General features: G+C 32.3%; 3 protein-coding genes across 3 annotated transcripts; all 3 read left to right on the top strand.

Annotated features, from left to right (window-relative positions):
- The first annotated feature begins 4,161 nt into the window (after positions 1-4,161).
- Positions 4,162-6,349, top strand: LOC125054232 (larval cuticle protein LCP-17-like). Its single transcript, XM_047655998.1, has 4 exons — positions 4,162-4,290; positions 4,507-4,704; positions 5,711-5,815; positions 6,119-6,349. The coding sequence occupies exons 1-4, from the start codon at positions 4,288-4,290 to the stop codon at positions 6,278-6,280; spliced, it is 468 nt and encodes a 155-aa protein (XP_047511954.1). The 5' UTR covers positions 4,162-4,287; the 3' UTR covers positions 6,281-6,349.
- A 3,381-nt stretch (positions 6,350-9,730) lies between these two features.
- On the top strand, positions 9,731-11,759 carry LOC125054233 (larval cuticle protein LCP-17-like). Its single transcript, XM_047656000.1, has 4 exons — positions 9,731-9,795; positions 10,013-10,210; positions 11,177-11,281; positions 11,577-11,759. Exons 1-4 carry the CDS (start codon positions 9,793-9,795, stop codon positions 11,688-11,690), a joined length of 420 nt encoding a protein of 139 aa, XP_047511956.1. The 5' UTR covers positions 9,731-9,792; the 3' UTR covers positions 11,691-11,759.
- A 6,757-nt stretch (positions 11,760-18,516) lies between these two features.
- Positions 18,517-21,185, top strand: LOC125054234 (cuticle protein CP14.6-like). The gene is made up of 4 exons (XM_047656001.1): positions 18,517-18,646; positions 19,293-19,487; positions 20,442-20,546; positions 20,988-21,185. Exons 1-4 carry the CDS (start codon positions 18,644-18,646, stop codon positions 21,087-21,089), a joined length of 405 nt encoding a protein of 134 aa, XP_047511957.1. The 5' UTR covers positions 18,517-18,643; the 3' UTR covers positions 21,090-21,185.
- The last annotated feature ends 1,069 nt before the right edge of the window (positions 21,186-22,254 follow it).

The raw sequence follows: 22,254 nt of genomic DNA, 5'->3' as shown, positions 1-22,254 counted from the left end.
GACAGTCATAAGGATAAAACATATTCTCGATACCTCCCACGTAAGTTATTGTATCTCCAAAACTGCAATTTTACAGTAGAGCGTTTCAAAGATTCAAACTAACCCAAAATCTGCATTTATTGTTGTATCTTTTTAAAATTTCGTATTTAATGTAATATAATTAGTCTTCTTAACTACGTTAAAAGAAATTTTAAGTAATATGTCTATTTGCGGAGATATTGTTCATACAACACTTTACTCCGGAGTAGAAGCTATGCCAGTTGTTGCATCTGATACTAACAACATTATACCGCGGCGCCCAGATAGCATCACTTGTGGTAAATGATTGTTACAATTGTATACTTTGAAAAACATAAGTCTTACTCTGTTGTATGTGGTAATTATATTTATATTAGGTACATAATTCAAATGTACAATTTGAAAGTGATTAATTTTTTAGGTTAATAAATAAAAAAGAAATGTTATTAAGGTTAATTTTTTTTATTAGAAACAACATCAGTGTTAAAAAGCTAATCAGAAAATCTTTGAAAGTACGGTTAACAAGTACAAAGTTATAGAATAGGTAACGTTACAAACTCTTCTTAAGAACTAATCAAATAGAATTACAAAAATCAACATCACTATAAAAAAATAAAAGTATGAACTTAATTAATCATTTATATGAGATCAGCTTAAAATCAAAGTAGTAATTTGGTAACCATTTATAATTTTTGGCATGTACTTATTGGTTTATAATAATGATAAAGAAATTTTAAAATAAAAACAATTGTGTTAATTGTCCACCTAACAAACCTAAAATTAGCTTTTATGGGAGCCTTAAAACAATGTAAAACAAATAAATATTATTTTTATGAGATCAATATTAAAACCTGAGATGCTTAATCAAAGGCAATATAGAAAAAAGAAAAATAAACGGAATATTTGGAAAAGACTAATGTCTATTCTGAATCAGAAAATTCAGCGTCATTATTAACGCCAACAACGAAAGATAAATGCCTGAAAAAGTCGTGATACGTAGCTGGAATAATTTCAGTATGACACAGGTTTATTAAGTCATCGTAAGTGTATAAATAAGTTTATTTTTGGACGAACGTTCTATTAGACGCTATGTACGCTATCACCTTTTGCCTGACCTTTTTCAAGAAATGTATGTTAGTTAGTAATAAATAGCTTATGAGCAATATAAACATAAAACGCAAACACAATACGATTGCGATTCTGACCGGCACAATTGTCAGACACAGAATCACAGAATCTAAATTCTTTTGCACCTTGTTCATGAATTTTATGTATATAATGAGAAAGACAGCCTGATACCTCATTAGAACCACGTTTGGCTTCTCCCTCGTGCCACATATAACAATGACCCTTTTTATTTGCTAAATCAAACAAAGTAAAATTAAAGACGGACACCTTCCGTTTGTAATATAAAATAATTCCGTTAATATTTCTGAAGATGTGACACTGATTGCACTGATCTTTCTTAGGAATATGAAAACTGAGCTTAAAGTTTTCATTTACAATGGCCCAATATAGACGTTCCGATTTAGCTTTCTCTTCATAATATATATTAGATTGAAGCCACTCATTATACATTTCAAATAATTTATGAAAATTTAAATCTCCATCCAAATATAACTTATTTGACCTTTGCCTAGTAAAATGTGACTCAACTGGCTGCAAACTCTTGATATGGTCACACACACTGGTTATAACAGACTCTGTCTTTTTTACAGGGTGGTTTGAGTGTTTACCTCTTTGATCTGGAATTAATACTCCAGTAGTCGCAGCCATCTTTTCTAGGGCCTTATTAATAACCTGATCACTGACGGAAATAGTGCTTAAGAAATGTTTTTTACATACATCCACATAATTATCTTCACCATGATCTACTGGCAATGAGTACTTTAACGTGTACTTTCGTCTTGATGTGGTATCTGTGTAGACTCTGCGTTTATTTTGCTTTTTTACTAAGCTGGCTATATACATCCATTGTTTTTCTCGATTGGCCGAATTCCAAAAACTCTCAAATATCTTCTGTCTTTTTCCTTCACTTAATTTATCAAAACACTTCTTGCGGCATTGACATGGCGGCCCCATCTTTCTCTTTGCTTGAATTTTACCATTTCTTGACATGTACTCTTTTCCCATATTACGTTAATTCTTTCTCTTAGTGTCTATCCATTCATTAAAATGTCTTTTTTCTTATATTACCTTTATCTTTCCTTGGTTGACGACGGCGATCGCTTGTGCTAGGACTATTACTCGAAATATCTGACAGCGGACTATAATTGTTTATTGTTGTATACGTTGAGCAGCTAGACAGATAACCTGGTGAGGGTACGGGCAAAATATCAAAAGTTGATAAGTTTTCCTTTTGTATATAATAAGGGCAGAAATCATTATCACAGTCGTAGTCCAAGTGGTTGGTACCACAAGAAGTAGAAGGGTGCGATGTTTCGAGATTTGCAGTATCAGTATCTGAAGCAACTTCTAGGTTATTATCAAAGGTATCTGCTGTAAAACAATGCACTAGATATGCATCTGGCTATTGAAGCAGTCGGACTTACCATTTAAAGATCGACTTTTGAACTGATGACTTGACTTACAACGTAAATTTTCAGTAAAAAAAAAAGTAAATCCAACGTAAAATATAGCATTTCACTATACAACTACATTTTGATGAACGATTTCCGAAGTAAAACGATGTATTTATTAGATACAACAAAATGTTTAACTTCAACGAAGACGTAAAATATTGTATGTATTACATACAACATTTTCGATGAACGCTCACCGGCGTATATTGTTATAAGTAATCTATACAATAGTTTAGGTTGGGGCCACCATGAAAAGCGTTAGTAATCTAATTCATGCGACTAAAATAATACAAAAAGAAACTTATTATTAATATTTTGTAGGTTTGAATCAGAAAAACTGTTAAATTCTATTTCATTTAATGAAATATTGTCCTTTTCAATGGGTGTATCGGAGTTGTTATTTTGTATATTCGCATTATTCAGCAAATCACATGTTCGATGCCCTCTTGATAATATAATACTTGCACGTTTCATTATAACAAATAAGAAGTAAACTAATTACGTTAATGAATTATCAAATAATATATGCGATGGCAACGGGCATGCGGCTGGTTGAAAGTCCGGCGTGGTCTGTTGTATGTAACCAATACGAGGCGCGAGCGCGTGATTCTACCCACCGCGCGCCCCGCGTACACAAATGCATAGGCATATACATTGGTCTACTCCGTTCGCGTTTGAAAATTACAACATTATGCGTCTGACAAATCCTTTAAAAATAGTGTTTTTGTTGTTTTTTTACTTTGAATGGATATAATAATCCATATTAGGATGTTTTTCAGCAAAAAAGCAAAATAGCATTTTTGTGGCATACAACAACTTACGTGGGAGGTATCGTTCTAATTAAACAAAATCATTTATTCATAAAGCACAATGTACACTTACGAAAAATAAATATTTATTAAATGCTTTTAATTTTACTTTTACTGCCAGTCCTCAAATCAAGGGCGTAGAACGGAAGAGAAGAACTGGCAATAAACCTCCGCCAACCTTTTTAATCGCCAAGTTTTTTGCACAATGTTTGTAAGGAGCTGCGACCATTACACCATGTATAGTGTAGTTATAGTAATAGTGTAGTTTGTAAAATTATTAGCACGGCAGGAGCAGTGTTTCCTAGTGGCTTCAGCGTGAAACTCTAATTCCTGAGGTCGTCCCCGGCTGTTCCCTATTGTACTTTCTTTCTATGTGCGCATTTAACATTCGCTCGAACGGTGAAAGAAAGTTAATTGAGGAAACCGGCTTGCCAAGAAAACATAAAGAAAACATTTACAAATGATCAAAAAACAGATTTAGAAATCAAGCCTTAAAAGAATGTAGCGTCACTGATTTTTTTAGTACTTAAAGATTTGGATTTTTTAAAAACTTAAAAACAACATTTAGATAATACAGTATTTAATATACAGTGTCCATGGCGGAGCGGTATCACTTAACATCATGTGAGCCTCCTGCCCGTTTGCCCCCTGTTTTATAAATAATATACAATAACAAATACAAGTCATAGTGTAATATCCTAATACTGTTTTACTGAAGGACGTAGGTGCATCTGTGCAAAATCGTCTATGACCAGACGCTACAACTTCGCATATATCAAGATAATAATAAATTAGATTCTAGATTTTGGATTACGTATAAAAGGTGTCCTGTGTATTCAATCAGACACTGTTCATTACGAGCTCTCATAACTAACATTATGGTAAGAGCTTTAAATTTTATTATATTTAATTAAATATTTTAAATCAATAATAGTGATCCATATCAACATAATTTAAATAGAAACAGTTGTTCCATAAGTTAATAAATTTGTCAACTTTTTTTTGATGATATATTAATTTGTAATTTTAATTCAAAATGTACAAATATGTTTTTGAAAAATACAATTTAAAAAATCCCATTTTTAAATGTTCTACAGAAATTCCTCATCGTTCTCGCCGTCGCCGTGGCCTGCGCCAGCGCTGATGTGTCTCACATCGTCACCCCCGACTACCAGGTCCCCATCGTCAAGTCCAACTTTGACAACAAACCTGATGGCACCGGATTCAATTACGCCTTCGAAGCCGGCAACGGTATCGTCCAGGAAGCCCAAGGTGTTGTCAAGAACCCCAACAGCGTAAGTTTTGTTAAAAGAAATAACATTTTCTAATTCAGTTATCGTGTAGGCCTGTATAAACTACCTGATCACTAAATTCTTTAAGCCCTATGGGCTTAGATTAAAACTCAATTATTCAATTACATAAAGCCACAATTCAGAGGGTATTTTGTAAGAAATTACAGTGTATTTTACACTGTAATTTCTTACAAAATACACTGCACTTAAGAATAATTAAGCTTTCTACCGGTGAAAGACCAATACAGTAGTTCCACAGATTATTTCATACATGCACTAACTTACAATGTTTACGTCTGTATTATATACGTGTCAAATAAAAATTACTTAAAAAATGCAATTGGAAGAAGACATTTTTTTCTAATAAATAATGGTTTCTCTAATGCGGTGATTGGTGTAGAGACATTACGAGACAACACGACATTAAGAAATTGTAGATTTAATTTTAAACTTACATAAACTCAATCTCCACAGATTGAAAAAGTTATCTAATTATAAACGAAACTCAAACACAGTAAAGCCCTTAATAAGTAGAAAAAGAGCTTAAGTCGTTAATTTACAGTTTATTTTATTAGAATTGTTGCCCTTTCTTTGTCAAGGATGAAACAAAGATTTAAATGGTAATTTATCTACAGAGCGTTAATGTATGTAAAATATTATTTATGGTTTTGGTTTGATAATGATTGTTAACGATGGCGTAATACTTCTTTATCTTGGAGAAAAATTTACTTGATTTATTCCAAATTATGAGTAGAGTGATTCGTGACATTCTTGCCTTTATTTACAACAATATATCTGGCAAACACATTACATAATAACCTATGTATGTATCAGTCGTATATATCTTTATACTATTTAGTTAACGTCAGAAAAGCCTAAAAGTCGAATACTATATCATACTTTTTAACAATTTTAGGACTACTATACTAGATAATGCGATCAGCATTACTGGTTTTATGTGTGTAGCAGATCTGCCCAATTGCCTTTATAACTGTGTGCTCTTTTGCAGGAAGCCGCTACCCTCGAAGTTACAGGAAACGTGAAATACACAGCCCCTGACGGTACCCCAGTTGAGCTTTACTACATCGCCAACGAAGCTGGATACCAGCCAACCGTAAGTCCTACTTAATGTTATCACTCATATAGGCTGTTCTCAAGCAAGATTGCTGAAGAGTACCTACAGTGTAATTTCGTTATACATAAGAGTACAGAACTATCGTTAAAGTAAGTTAAGTTTTTGAATCTCATTACACAATTTTTTATCAGAACAACGTCCACATATGTCAGATACACTAATCTATAATAAAATGTTCAAAGAATTGCAATTTTGCAATCTGAGAGACCAACAAGACCCATATTGAGGTCTCACTGGATTATTACAATTAATTAATATATATTTATATATGTTTTTTTACAGGGAAGCCACGTCCCCAAAGTCCCAGAGCACGTTCTCCGCGCCCAAGAGTACATCGCCAGCCACCCCTCCAAAGTCCAAGAAAACGGTCTTAAGGTCTCAGGGGGCGGTTTCGGCAGCATTTCCGGCAGAACAAGTATCGAGTCTCTTATAGGGAAGCGCTAAGCATGATTTAAGGAATTTGTCTGGATTTTTGTCACGTTAAATTATTGCAATAAAGTCTAAATTAGTTAAGCATCGTTTTATTTCGGTATAAAAGCATAGGCAGTACATATATATATAATATATATATATATATATATATATATATATGCAATATACGGCAGTGTCACAGTTAAAAAAGTTAAATACATTTACTATTCCTATTAAAGTAGAAAATAAAATAATAAAACATACCATAAAATTTATTTGTGCATTAGCCCCACAAGGGTACCGTGGGCAGATAGGCTCTGCAATTTGACTTATATTTAAAGTAACAAATTCAAGTAACATGTACATTGTACAAGTTATTACTTTTGATGTTTAATAATGAGGGTAGTTTAAGTTTAAGTTTAATATATGTAAGTTGTAACGTTATTTAAAGAGTCTTAACATTATTTTAGATAGAACTTTAAACTTAAAAACAGCATTCTTGTCACTTATGTATATTTTTTTTATATACACAAATATACAACAGCTAGTCAATATTTAGGTATTGTTATTTTGTACGTACACTTCATTAAAATAAATTGGTTAAAGGGATCTAATGAGGAAATATAGCAAAAATTTAACAATTCAGCCTTGCTATTCTGTAACTCACTTTTCGAACTCACACAGCGGTTTTCACAGCGGCGGTCGCGCTCAAATCAGTCGTAAAGCAGTTACGATTTGGCATTCTGATAAACAATAAACTACAATCTCCCTCCTTATCAGACAGTGAGTTACAGAATCGCAAGGCTGAAGTAAAATAAAATTTTAAGAATGGCATATAAGATTGGTGGAAATCCCAGTTCCTCTTTGAGCACCGACCAAAATACTACATATATTTTTGTCTACTGATTAAAAGCTAGACATGTCTGAAACATCAAAAATTTATACAACTTTGAACTTGAGAGTTAATTTTACGACATCAAAGGTCAAAGACAAGTTTTTATTCATCACTTTTACTTTAAGTTAGTACCATAATTTCGGGGTTCTATTTGTTTGAATGTATTCAAATATCACATACTTAGTTAATAATATCCTTTCCGTCAAAGAAAAATACTCCAGATACGGTCATTACCAATTTATGTGTTGGCTATTATCAATAGCTTGATTGTGAGCTTGAAATCGATTTCGGTTTAATTATTTATTTATTGCTTGCCAACGCTCGAAACACTGATACATCGGTACAAGAAAAATAAAATAAAATAACAAGAGATAATCAAAAGAAGTTAAACAAAACAATAATTTAATTTATATAAAAACTAAACGCAAATCGATTTCAAAGTGTGAGGGGAGCAACTATTTATGAATAATGTCATCGTTTTTTTTATTTGCTAAGTATATAAGTAGACGACAGTCATAAGGATAAAACATATTCTAATTAAACAAAATCAAAATCATTTATTCATAAAGCACAATGTATACTTATGAAAAATAAATATTTATTAAATGCTTTTAATTTTACTTTTACTGCCAGTCCTCAAATCAAGGGCGTAGAACGGAAGAGAAGAACTGGCAATAAACTCTCCGCCAACCTTTTTAATCGCCAAGTTTTTTGTTTTGCACAATGTTTGTAAGGAGCTGCGACCATTACACCATGTTCAATATGACATCATAAGTAATAAATAATAATAAAATAAATTTAAAACAAACAATTGTCCTCTATCAGCAGGAGGTATGGTGAAATAGGAGCAAACGCTTACATTCTCGTGGGAACAACACGCAAAGTGCAAACACATAGTTGAAATAACTATCATCACCGCATACACGAATACAAGTCCGACCAGTCACCACAAGTAGCACCCGTTCACGAGTATTTCGCATGGCCAGCCATCGGCCTCCTCGATATATTTTAGGGAGAGGGACAACCCGTTCCCAAGAGGAACAACAATATTTAAGCGAGCATGACGATCCTTGAAATGTGAACTTGGCTACAAAAGAAAATAATAGTAGTACTAATTATACTGAAAGAATTTCACAGGTGGTACCTGTATCACAGTTTGTTCCCACTTTACATTTAAACAGTTCTGGATGTTGACGATCGCCCCAGTGCAGAGTCTGGAAATGCAGCCGAGAGATTCAGTCGCGTTACTTCTTTATACGGTAGACTGACATATCCATTATCCAAACACTAGGATCGTTTAAATATTCATTTGTATTATAATAGGCCTTATCAAGTAGCTTTTCTTTAACGTACGATTTGAACTTATTTATTGACAACACTTGTATCTCACAAGGAATTTTGTTGAAAAAACCTTACCTACATAATTGGAATTGGCCTTGGAAAGAATTACTCGTTTTATGCAGCCCTGTCGTTGGTGCACTAATTTTGTCTTTATTACGAGTACCATAATTATGGAAACTACTTTTCTTTTTAAAGATATCTATATTTTTCCGCACATACAAAATATTCTCATAAATGTCTACGATGACTTGCCAAAGTCAAACTATGGAATTCTTTAAACTTCCTTCGAACTAACTCTCGTGGAGATAATCCGCAAATCGCTCTTATAGCCTGCTTTTTCACTGCAAATATTGATTTAATATCTGCTGCATTACCCTACAAAATAACACTATAATATGACATAATACTATGAAAATAGCTGAAATAAACGACCTTTGTTGTTTTCGACAGATAGCCTTTTCCCTTTAATATAAAGCGAAAATAGCAGTATTTCCATCTGTCATATGGACTAGCTTAGAGCAGTGGTTGCAGTTCCTTAAAAATATATAAAACAGTAAAACTTTACTATAAAAGGGTGTGGCAGAGAGTTTCTAGGCAATTATTCTTGTCCGTTCTACGTTGAATAAGTGACAGAAAATCTAAATAAATTATATTTTCAACTAGGTATATTAAGTACTGCTGAAGAATAGTGTAGTTTGTTAAATTATAAGCACGGCAGGAGCTGTGTTTCCTAGTGGATTCAGCGTGAAACTCTAATTCCTGAGGTCGTCATCCCCGGCTGTTCCCTATTGGACTTTCTTTCTATGTGCGCATTTAACATTCGCTCGAACGGTGAAAGAAAGTTAATTGAGGAAACCGGCTTGCCAAGAAAACATAAAGAAAACATTTACAAATGATCAAAAAACAGATTTAGAAATCAAGCCTTAAAAGAATGTAGCGTCACTGATTTTTTTAGTACTTAAAGATTTTGATTTTTTAAAAACTTAAAAACAACATTTAGATAATACAGTATTGATAATACAGCGTCCATTGCGGAGCGGTATCACTTAACATCATGTGAGCCTCCTGGCTGTTTGCCCTTTCTATAAATAATAAACAATAACAAATACAAGTCATAGTGTAATATTCTAATACTGTTTTACTGAAGAACGTAGGTGCATCTGTGCAAAATCGTCTATGACGAGACGCTACAACTTCGCATATATATCAAGATAATAATAAATTCGATTCTAGATTTTGGGTTACGTATAAAAGGTGTCCTGTGTATTCGATCAGACACTGTTCATTACGAGCTCTCATAACTAACATTATGGTATGAGCTTTAAGTTTTATTATATTTAATTAAATATTTTAAATCAATTTTATTGATACATATCAATACTTAATTTAAAAAGAAAAAATTGTTCTATAAGTTAATAAATATGTCAACTTTTTTTTGTTGATACATTAATTTGTAATTTTAATTCAAAATGTACAAATATATTTTTGAAAATACAATTTAAAAAATCCCATTTTTAAATGTTCTACAGAAATTCCTCATCGTTCTCGCCGTCGCCGTGGCGTGTGCCAGCGCTGATGTGTCTCACATCGTGACCCCCGACTACCAGGTCCCCATCGTCAAGTCCAACTTTGACAGCAAACCTGATGGAACCGGATTCAACTACGCCTACGAAGCCGGCAACGGTATCGTCCAGGAAGCCCAAGGTGTTGTCAAGAACCCCAATAGCGTAAGTCTTGTTAAAATAAATTACATTCTCACATATAAATAAATTACAATTTTCTAATTCAATTGTCGTGTGTCGTTGACCAAATTTTTCAAGTCCTTAGATTAGTTTAAAACTCAATTTAGAGGGAAAATACACTGCAATTTCTCGTAATCAGATCTATAAAATTTACCTACATCACTTAAGAATAATAGTGTGCGTAAAGATCTTGTTTTTGGAGTTAGGTTCGAAGGATCGGTTCAGTATTTCCACAGATTATTTATACATGGACTAACTTATAATGTTTACGTCTGTATTATATACGTATCAAATAAAAATTACTTAAAAAATGCAATTGGAAGTAGACAGTTTTTTCTAATAAATAACGGTTTCTCTAATGCGGTGATTGGTGTAAGTAACCCTTCAGGATTTCAAACGCCACGACATTAAGAAATTGTAGATTTAATTTTAACTTACATAAACTCAATCTCCACAGATTGAGAAAGTTATCTAATTATAAACGAAACTCAAACACAGTAAAGTCCTTAATAAGTAGAGAAGAGCTTAAGTCGTTAATTTACTGTTTATTTTATTTGAATTGTTGCCCTTTCTTTGTCAAGGATGAAACAAAGATTTCAATGGTAATCTACGGAGCGTATGTAAAATATTATATATATGGTTTTTGTTTGATAATTTTTGTTAACGATGGCGTAATACTTCTTAATCTTGGAGAAAAATTGACTTGATTTATTCCAAATTATGAGTAGAGTGATTCGTAACATTTTTGACTTTATTTACAACGATATATCTGGCAAACACATTACATAATAACCTAACCTAGTTAACGTCAGAAAAAGCTTAAAATTAAAAACACTATATCATACTTACTATACTAGATAATGCATAATCAAATACGCAAAATTTACTGGTTTTACGTGTGTAGCAGATCTGCCCGGTTGCCTTGCATAATCACTGTGTTCTCTTTTGCAGGAAGCCGCTACCCTCGAAGTTACAGGAAACGTGAAATACACAGCCCCTGACGGTACCCCAGTTGAGCTTTACTACATCGCCAACGAAGCTGGATACCAGCCAACCGTAAGTTCTACTTAATGTTAGCACTCATACAGGCTGTTCTTAAGCAAGATTACTGAAAAGTACAATGTAATTTCGATATATGTTATACGTACAGAACTATCGTTAAAGTAAGTTAAGTTTTTGAGTCTCAATAATGTTTTTTTTTCAGAACAACGTCGACAAATGTCAGACATTACTTTTCAGATACACTTACATTTCTATAAAAAATGATCAAAGAAACGGTTGCAATCTGAGAGACCAACTAGACCCGTATTGGGTTCGCCCTGGATTATTACAATTAGTTATGTTTTTACAGGGAAGCCACGTCCCCAAAGTCCCAGAGCACGTTCTCCGCGCCCAAGAGTACATCGCCAGCCACGCCCCCAAAGTCCCAGAAAACAGTCTTAAGGCTATTCTAGGGAAGCGCTAAGCATGATTTAAGGAATTTGTCTGGATTTTTGTCACGTGAAATTATTGCAATAAAGTCTTAATTAGTTAAGCATCGTTTTATTTCGGTATAAAAGCATAGGCAGTACATATATTTATATATGCAATATACGGCAGTGTCACAGTTAAAAAAGTTAAATACATTTACTATTCCTATTAAAGTAGAAAATAAAATAATAAAACATACCATAAAATTAATTTGAGCATTAGCCCCACAAGGGTACCGGGTGCAGATAGGCTCTGCAATTTGACTTATATTTAAAGTAACAAATTCAAGTAACATGTACATTGTACAAGTTATTACTTTTGATGTTTAATAATGAGGGTAGTTTAAGTTTCAATATATGTAAGTTGTAACGTTATTTAAAAAGTCTTAATATTGTTTTAGATAGAACTTTAAACTTAAAAACAGCGTTCTTGTCACTTATGTATATTTTTTTTATATACACAAATATACAACAGCTTGTCAATAGTTAGGTATTGTTATTTAAAAAAAAAATCAGTGGCGCTATACCCTTTTTAGATCTGGGTCTCAGATTCCTGTATCTGTTTCTAATAACCTCCTGAGTCTGCCTCACGATGTTTTAATTCACCGTTCGAGCGAATGTTAAATGCGCACATAGAAAGAATGTCCATTGGTGCACAGCCAGAGGATCGAACCTACAACCGCAGGTTTTAGAGTCACTGAAGCCCCTAGGCCAACACTGCTATTACTTGAATAAAATAGTATATGTAAAATTAAGATAATTAATTTAAAAATCTAAAAATTTAGGATAGATATACAACTGATCTCGCAAATATTTTTCTAGATAAATTAATCATCAGTGTCAAAGTGTTGTAATGTCATGTTAGGTGTAAATCCTCACATTTGACCTTTTACTTAATTTATATGTTTTGTATTAGCAAAAAAGCAATCTACCAATTATTTCAAAAAACAGACTGAAGGTGACGTTTGATTTATAATTTTAAATTATGATCTCAAATAACCGGATGGTTAACGTTTAAAATTAATCTTAGAGCACCAATTCTTAAAAGGCCGACAACTCACTTGCGAGCCTTCTGGCCATGTACTAACATCAGGTGAGCCTCCTGCCCTTTTGCCTCCTGTTATAAAAGAAAACCATGATATAATCTCGTTGGCATTAGAAATAAACAGGCTGAATTAATTACGAAGATACTAATTATTACTTATGAAATAACTTCTAATAAATATAGTATGGTCTCATAGAAGTCAACATTCTATAAAATTTACTGTTACACTATACGTTACTTCAATCATCATCAACCATTCAAGCAGTGAATGGTTGATGATGATTGAAGAGACGAATCTTTTATCTTTGTCTGTCAAATGGTGTGTATGGTGTGTTAGAAAGAGATACATAAGTAGTTTAGAGATCTTAAGAGAGTTAGTTCTTGAAATAATTTATATCCTTTCACTTAGGCTTTTCGCATGGGTTCAATTCCCGGCAACAATAACGTCAGAATGAAGATATTTTTAAATTGAATGCCATAGTTATTAAGTTGGGCTGTGATTATGTCTAAGTTTACGGGCTATTTGAACTTCTCTTACTAACGTTATTGACGCCATTCAACTTAAATGGAAATGGGCAGGCCATATTGCCAGACACATACCGGAAATAAACCGCCGAAACCTCGCTTTGGAAGGGCTAGCGGTATTTCGTATATAAAAAAACCGGTGAGAAATGGAAGAAGCAATAAACTGATCCAAATGGAAAGTTCAGTAGGAGGCTTTTAACCAAAAGGGGTTTATACTCCAAGACATGAAATAACAATAACTAACCTAGACTAAGTAAGTATTAACAAAACTGATTTAAAACACCCATTTGATATGTTAATTGTATGTGTTATGAAATAAAACAGCTTTATGGTATTTTTTTAAAATTAATTATTTCGTACTCCTAACTCGTTATATTTTAAAATTGATGAAGTGTTCAAGTTGAAGTGATGAAGTGTCAAAGTTAAACTTATTTAGATTTTTTAGGGAATTACGAATCTGAAATTTCTCACTTATTAAATTTTTGGACATACAAATTACATTATACAGTTGGCCCTTCCTAATGGTAGCTTCATATGGAGAAGAATGGACAAGAAACTCCATATACTTACTCTTTCAAAATAGTTTTTACAATATTTTGTATACATTGATTTGATAATTATTTGTGAAGAATAAAAAAAACTACTATAAATAAAAAAGGTGCAAGGTGGATATAAATACAATGCAAATCTTACAACTAAAGATTAAATTATACTTTATAGAAAAAAGAAACAATTAACCTACAGTCAAACAGTGTGTGAGTTACATCGAAGCTGATTTCTTAATATTTTCTAATTATCTGTCGATAGTCCGGTATCTTCGTAAGAAATGTATATATACGTATAAGCCAAAAAAGTATGAAATTAAGTAGAAATACCTAAGTACTAACTACAATGACTGTAAATAAAGACGATACTTATATGTCAGGTTCAGGTAAGTGCCAAATCGTATATACATATATATAAATGTATAGGCTAGTCTATATTAACCTTCTTTAATAAAATTACTGTTTTTACACAAAGAACAAAAAGCTCTGATTAAAACTATAAGTTTTTTTTATACAGCAAACGGGTTGGTGTGATGTTAAGTGATAGTGTGCCCATAGAGACACACTACCAGAAGGCTCGCAAGTGCGTTCCGGGCCTTTTAATTATTACGCTCGTTTCTGAAGGTACCTACCTACGTCGAATTGATTCGAAAACATTTTAGAAAATTAAAAGTTACTAGCAGACCGGCCAAGCGTTGCTGAGGCTAAGGTTTTAGTTATATTACATAGTAGTAACCTATTCAAGGGAAACGTTAGGAGAGAACACCAGTCATGGGGACCACCATGCTTTTTTGGTGGTAATGCCATTAAATTGTAGCTTATTTGAAACGTTGGTACTTTCAACACAGCGCCATCTGTTAGAATTGTGACTATCAAATAATAAACAAATACTTTGCAATAAAATAATATTGCGGGTATAAATTGAGATGTAAGCTATCCTATCTTTTAAGTTAGATCAAACGGCACACGGTGTGCAAATTTGAATGATATCGGTTCGGTAGTTTAGGAGTCCATAGCGCACAAACAACGTGACACGTAATTTATATTAAAAGTTATTACATCGTAACTGATCATCAGAATGAATGCATTGCTGCATCAAAAGCTTTTCTAATGACAAGAACCTGTCTGCATCCAAATGATGGTTAACGTACAAAATTTTCATACAATCACTACTTGTATTCAGCACGACGCGGTCGTTAGTAAATGATGGATATCAGGGAGCGTTTTTAAAATATTCCGAAATTATTTTGGAAAAAGTTGTATGATGCAACTTGTATCATGCAGTCGTGATGAATATTTTCATAACAATTAAAAACGGCTACAATATAATTTAACTTATTTAAAATTTATTTCTAAAAAGAAGAACAACTTGATTTTACCTACTGTTACAGCAAGTAACTAATGTTATTAAAAATATAGACTACAAAAATCGCAATTATATTCGGGATATCGAAACAAAGCTTCAAAAACACTTTGGCATGAGATCGCTCCTTTATAATCTATCCTATACCTACCTATCCTTTAAACCAGTATTTCTTATATTTACATAATCATTATGTCTAATTTATTATACAATGGGTAAGTTTACGCAAGAATCAATTTGCAGGTCCCACCACACTATATGATTTAATCGTTAAGTGATAATTAATTTGAAATAGAAAATTCGAACTATTTAAAAAAGTTTGGTCCCTGTGGCAGTGTTTATGTTATTAAAAATATAGACCACTACAAAAATCGCAGTTATGTTCGGGATATCGAAATAAAGCTTTTATTAAAAACGCTTCGGCATAAGATCGTTCCTTTATGACCTACAAAACCGGTATTTCTTATAGTTACATAGTCATTATGTCAAATTTATTATACAATGGGTAAGTTTACGGACGAATCAATTTGCAGGCTCCACTGCACTATATGATTTAATCGTTGAGTGATAATTAATTTGAAATAGAAAATTCCTCGGCAGCATTTCCTCGCTGTATTGCGATACTTATTCGTTGAGCCAGGAAAGTGCCAGCTCTGGGGTCTAGGCGCTACTAGGCGCCAACTTAAATCTTTAACAAGCGCCTGTGCACTTGAACCCCACGGACCAAGAGTCTCTACTCCAAAGGGAACAAAATCGAAGTTTTAGGAAAGACTTATATTGTGTGTTAATGAAGAATAATAATTTAATAGTATAGGCTTGAGGAAAAACTAACACAAGTAAATTTAGTATCCAAACTTAATTACTAACAAAACTAATAATTGTATGTAAGTGAACTAACTTAATCTAATCTAACTTCTTGTTTTATAAGCTGTAAGAAATAAAATAAATATTTTTTTTTATTTATTAAATATAAATCCATAACACGTGAACATACGAGTAGAAGGCATTTTAAAAGAGTTCGACCTTGTTGTGTTATCTAATATCTAGAGACACAAAAATTTAAAAATTAAACCCGTTTAACGCTATTAAATTTATAACGTTCATGGAATTCATAATTATTCAAATTATTATTTCTAATATTGGAATATATTCATCGCTACAAGGAAACTTAACGGATATATGAAACTAATGAGATAAAAAATATGTTGAAGGATATATAAAAAGAGATATCATGTAGACAATAAAAGGTCAACACAAAAATCAAATTTGAAATTGATTAAGATTTTATTCTAGTTTGAGATTTGGAAAAAACATAAAAAACTCTACTAGCAGTAGGTCAGACAGTAAAGTCTATTATAAACATTAGAAAAATAATTAGTAAAAAACCTTTATTGTCTAGCAATTTTGACAATAAAACAAACAAAAATTTACTTATATTTCGCATACATTTACCATTTATAATATTTGGAAATATATTTTTTGGATCATAAAAATCAAAAAGTGTTTCGCAAGGTGTTTTAAGGTCAAAAAGTGTTTTATACGATAAAACGATTTGGAAGAACACCTTGCGAAATAAACCACCATAAATGGATTATTTGACACCTGATATGACTATAAATTACTACAGAGAATAAAATCCTTTTAAATTTGCCGTGCCGTGCTAAGAAGCTTAACTGGAATCCCTTAGTTCGATTCCCAGGTTTTGGAAATTTAGATTCCGTGTTGAGGCAAAGGAAACTCGAATCGATGAATGAAGGTGAATTGTTTGCCCCGCCAGTTAACGATACTTCATTTATAAAAAATGCGATTATATTAACTCACGCAATTGTAGACACAATTATAAATTGTATTTTAGATAGCTTTATTAATAACTTTTTAATAAAGCTATCTACATTAATAATTTAATAATTAAACTTCAAAAAAAATAAGAACAATATTTTATATAAAAGTTATGTAATGCACGACATAATAAGAATAATTAAACCCATTTATTTCCAATCTTTACAAATTTAGAATATACACTTTAGATTTGTTATATATTTTTCTTGTTATTCTAATATCCTAACTTCCTTCACCATTGATCGGAACCCCTTCACGGGTAAAGGCCTCCTCCAGCTTTTCCAAATATGGAATTTATCTTTATCTTTTTCTTTTTTTTTTCGTCTATTCGCCTCTTTTTAGGGTGCCCTCTATGAATGTACGACCTATAGCCAGTAAATCATGAGTACCCTGTCTTGATGCCCTCAAAAAACTAACACCCCCATTCTATTTTTATGACTTTTGTGGTATTAATGGATGATTGGTGTTTAAGCACTTTACAATGGTTGTGTATTGTGTAATGTAATGTGTCATTATTAGGATTCTATCTCTAGATTTTACGTGTTTATAATATTATATTGTTTCGTAATTCAACGAACATTAAGCCTCAAAAACCAATTATCAATTCAAGTATCTCCGAACCCTTTTTTGTGCCGTGCCCAGTTAGCCTTTCTAAAATTATTATGCCCCCCATATCACATGTATAATTTTATTTAAAAGAGAATTGATGACTAAACAGTAATTGGATTTTAAAAACATAATGAAAAACTGAAATTAAACCCCGCTTAACAATCAAATTGCCCCAAGTGGGGCGCGGGCCCCACGTTGGAAACACTATTGGATTATTTGGGTGTGGTTCAGCTCCTCTGGTCCGGTAGTCACAATATTTCTCAGTATTGCTATACTTATGTGATGGATAGGTTTTCATAAACTGCTATGAAGGACGAAAGCTACATACATAGATTTCGTGTTAAAAGTAGATATTTCACACAAATTACTATGATTCATTTTACGTCATTATTTTAACTATTATTTGTATAGGAGTAAAAGTAAAAAAGCTATATACTCAATTAATAAATGTAATTGTTAAAGCTTGTAGGGCGGGAATCTACGTACCTTTCAAAATTTTACTTCTCTTTCGCCAATACACGTGCATGGCGTATATAACACTATTTTTTTATTCCGTAGATATTTATTTCCTACACACAAATATACAGTATTCACAACATTCTTAACCTACAGACTAATAATAATAATTAACCATGATAAATTGAACATGTTAACAAATTTAATTAGTCCCTGTGGCAGCGTAGGTACCATTAATACTGGCCGCATTTCCTGGCGAATTTTCTTTATTTACAAGCATGGCGATTCTCGATTTACTATCCAATTACCTAAAACCAATATTAAATTTTCTTAGAAACTTTAATTTTTATTTAATATGAATTATTATTAAGACCAGTAGTCGCGGCGGGTAGCATCCGAAATACCAATATCGCGTTCACCTTGTAACATCCAAAATCAAATTCTTTCTTGCAAAATAATGCAAATTACGATACTTAGCCATAATCGAATCATCTCGGTCGGGTATAAAACGCGGCACATTTATCTTACAATCATAGTTTGACATTGCCTGTTAACTTGACACATACCATGGTAAGCAAACGCATCAACATTTTATTTCATCGATTTTTTAACAATTAATTATTATTATTATTTTATTCCTTATAAACTTTTAATTTTAACTGAATAATATGTCTCAAAAATTTTACTAACTTTTTAGCTTTTTTTATTTTTAATATTTGATTTTCTTAAATTTACAAAAACATTTTGAAAATTCATTAAATATTGAACTTTAATAATGAATTTCACACATTCATCAGCATTTTCTGTAAAGATTTTATCACTCTCTTATATAATATAATAATAATCAGTGGCGCTACAACCTCTTTAGGTCTGGGCCTCAGATTTCTGAATCTGTTTCAACATTATTTTTTTTATCCAATATGCAAGTAGGTGATCAGCCTCATGTGCTTGACTCACGCCGTAGACTTTTTTTTTGGGCCTAAGACATGTCGGTTTCATCACGATGTTTACCTTCACCGTTCGAGCTAATTTTAAAATTTTAAAGCCGGGGATCGAACCTACAACCTTAGGGATGAGAGTCGCACGCTGAAGCCACTAGACTCTCATCATTCATTCTCTTATATCAACTGGAAATCCAGAGTCCAAATCGAGAGTACCTAGCGTTATTAAATAACGTACTCTATAATACTAAGTTAATAAATAAATTATTTTCCAGAAATCCTTCGTAGCCATCCTCGCCTTCGTGGCCTTAGCCGCCGCCGATGTGTCCCACATCGTCCGCAACATCGACACTGACGCCCAAATCGTTAGCCAAGATGCTGATGTCTTCCCAGACCAGTACAAATACGGTTACGAGACCAGCAACGGCATCAAGGCCCAAGAGAGTGGAGTACTGAAGAACGCTGGTCTCGTGAGTATTAAACTTTGACGGATTTTGATCTATTTGGATGAGCTCCTTTTGAGATATTGACAGACACAGTTTGACGTCCTGTAGGAGAGACCCGTTAAAAAAATAAGCTGATTTAAATATCATACATTTTATAATTTAGAGGAAAAAATATAAAATAAGTAACTATTATCTTCTGATTAATAAAACTAAGCTCCTTATTAGTTAAAATATATAAGCCAGTAATTTTACGAAATATTCTAGAAAACCCGCCAATTTATGCGTGAGTAAATAAGAATCATTTAATAGTCAAAAAAGGCTTTTATTGTTTAGCGCTCCTAATAAATCTAGTAAAACAAAAGTCCCAATCAAATTTTCGTTAAGACATTTAGGTTCGCGCACAAAAAAGCACTTAACAAATCTCCTAACGTTAACATTTAAATCACATCACATCTTCGCTCTACGCAATGTTCCGAAATATTTAAATGTTAATGAATATAAAAACTTGACCTTGGTATTTTGTTGAAGGCCGGGTCAGGTTAAAAATTCACTTTATTACCGCGTGTCATCGTGACCTTATAGATGATCGGAATGTTATGTAGACAATCCTGTTCGTTTGACATTAATTAATAACATTAATATTTATAGGTGATTAGGAAATAATTTATTATAAAAACATATCCTTCAGTTGGCATATCTATCTCATATATATCTACCTTACATTTTAAAAATCCTATAAATAAAAAATATTTCACTTGCCAAGCTTTTTATTTAAGTATTTCCACTTCTTGCATTTTTAGGAATTTCTCAAGTATTTTTAAAGGTAAATTAAGAAAAATGAAAAAAATATTTTACGTACAGAGATTTTCATAATATTAAGTTTATTATACAAAAACCTATTTTGACAACTATTATCAAAACTTTGATATCAAAATTCAGTTTACACAAATAGCGGATAATAATGTTTTGTTTCTACAGGAGAACGAAGCTATTGAAACTCAAGGATCAAACTCATACACCGGCCCTGACGGTCAAGTATACGCTGTAAACTACGTCGCTAACGAGAACGGATACCAGCCCACTGTAAGTATTGTGTTACTATAGTGAAATTAACTATAGCAAAATTTATTTAAAGGGTACACAGTTCATACGATTGCGTTTAACACCCAGGTCATGTAGTAGCCGAAATACTAAATGACGTCAAAGAATATAAATCTTTTAATTCGCATCCAAGGTAACTTAAGCTATTGATTATGCAATAAAGATGATTCGCCCACGTGGATTGCAAAGTTGACATTCCAGTTCGTACATACAGCATTGTATGGCTATTACAAATGTGCTTAGGAATAGCTAGATTATCAAATAGGAGTCTAATTGTAATATAGTTGTATTGATACTTCACAATACGAGTAATTTACGAGTAATACCGTTCACGGTTTAGTTTAAGCTTAACTATAAACGTTATAGTTTTCGTCTGGAAGATTTTTTGTGTTCACAATACTAACTGTAATTCTATTGTTTCAGGGTGCCCATCTCCCAACCCCAGTCCCAGTACCAGACTACATCTTGAGAGCTCTTGAATACATCGCAACCCACGCACCAAAATCCGTTGCCAAGCCTTTGTAAATTAGTTAATAACTGTTAAACCATTAGACACTGCCTATAATATTAATGTTACCTCTAGTCGCCCCTTTTAATGGAGCAATAAAAGGTTATCAAAAATTTCTATACTTTTATTTTTAACTCCGATATCTTTTCAACTGAATTCAGTGGATTTCAAATGATCGACAGTTTTTAAAGAAAAAACGAATTAACTAAATTAATTTACTAAGTTACGTGATATGAATATTATGTAGGCAGCCCTACATGTAATTAAATAACAATTATTGTCAATTAAAGAAATGGTCTCCCCAGGTGGTGAAATAATATTAATATTTCAGTTTGATCTGATAATAAAAACACTATTTTTAATGATTCACCAATTTATATTCCGAAAAATGTTCACATCACGCAATGTCGACATCACAATGAATTTAAAACAAAGTGCCACACAAAATTTCGGAACGAGGTTATTAATTTAATTATGTAATTGTATCGTTCAAAGCTTTATCAAAAGTATTCGACTTGTATATATTATATAGGTAGAGACAGAGATCACATATTTAAGTATCTGTCAAAAAGCCCTATCGTCTTGAGAAGTTATACTTCTTTAGGCGCGTTATGAAAAATTGATGATAGTGAAATTTTACGATGCGCGCGCACAGTGACACAAAATTAACAGAATAAAGTTCTCTGTTCACTGCGTATTTATATTTATAATATTTATCCACATGCTATGAGTTTCTACATTTAAAAAACGTGTTTTCAATATACAAGTGCGAATTTTATATGTGCGTCTGAATTATAATCAGAAGTGATTTAAATTGAATATTTAAATCAATACTAATTAATATTCGAAAATAATAATAAATATTTATTCATTTAATTTTTCAAATGTAAACTGAACTTTATTGACTCTAATGACTCCTTTTCCAGTCTATGATTATTTAATTGTAATTAATTATTTGCATGCAATCAAAAACTATTTTTAATAATGCCAAGGAAGTATAACTTCTTACGCGCGTATATAAGTACACGCACTTTTTTTATACAGATATTTGGCCGTAACACCACCAGATGCTATTTATTATATATGTCAGAGCAATAGCTGTCAACGGTTTGACGTTGTAATTTATAAGATATATTCATTGTTGACTGACAGTAACGCCATTGCTCCGACATATGTTTGTAA

The sequence above is a fragment of the Pieris napi genome, chromosome 11 (genome assembly GCF_905475465.1).
Source record: "Pieris napi chromosome 11, ilPieNapi1.2, whole genome shotgun sequence".
Lineage (NCBI taxonomy): Eukaryota > Metazoa > Arthropoda > Insecta > Lepidoptera > Pieridae > Pieris > Pieris napi.
Note: the sequence above shows the minus strand (reverse complement) of the source record. Positions and strands in the feature narration are given on the sequence as shown.

Excerpts from the sequence above, each read along its gene's own strand:
- LOC125054232 (XM_047655998.1), top strand. Across the intron at positions 4,705-5,710 it reads TTGTCAAGAACCCCAACAGC|GAAGCCGCTACCCTCGAAGT; the intron begins GTAAGTTTTGTT and ends GCTCTTTTGCAG. Across the intron at positions 5,816-6,118 it reads AAGCTGGATACCAGCCAACC|GGAAGCCACGTCCCCAAAGT; the intron begins GTAAGTCCTACT and ends GTTTTTTTACAG.
- LOC125054233 (XM_047656000.1), top strand. Across the intron at positions 10,211-11,176 it reads TTGTCAAGAACCCCAATAGC|GAAGCCGCTACCCTCGAAGT; the intron begins GTAAGTCTTGTT and ends TCTCTTTTGCAG. Across the intron at positions 11,282-11,576 it reads AAGCTGGATACCAGCCAACC|GGAAGCCACGTCCCCAAAGT; the intron begins GTAAGTTCTACT and ends ATGTTTTTACAG.
- LOC125054234 (XM_047656001.1), top strand. Across the intron at positions 19,488-20,441 it reads TACTGAAGAACGCTGGTCTC|GAGAACGAAGCTATTGAAAC; the intron begins GTGAGTATTAAA and ends TTGTTTCTACAG. Across the intron at positions 20,547-20,987 it reads AGAACGGATACCAGCCCACT|GGTGCCCATCTCCCAACCCC; the intron begins GTAAGTATTGTG and ends CTATTGTTTCAG.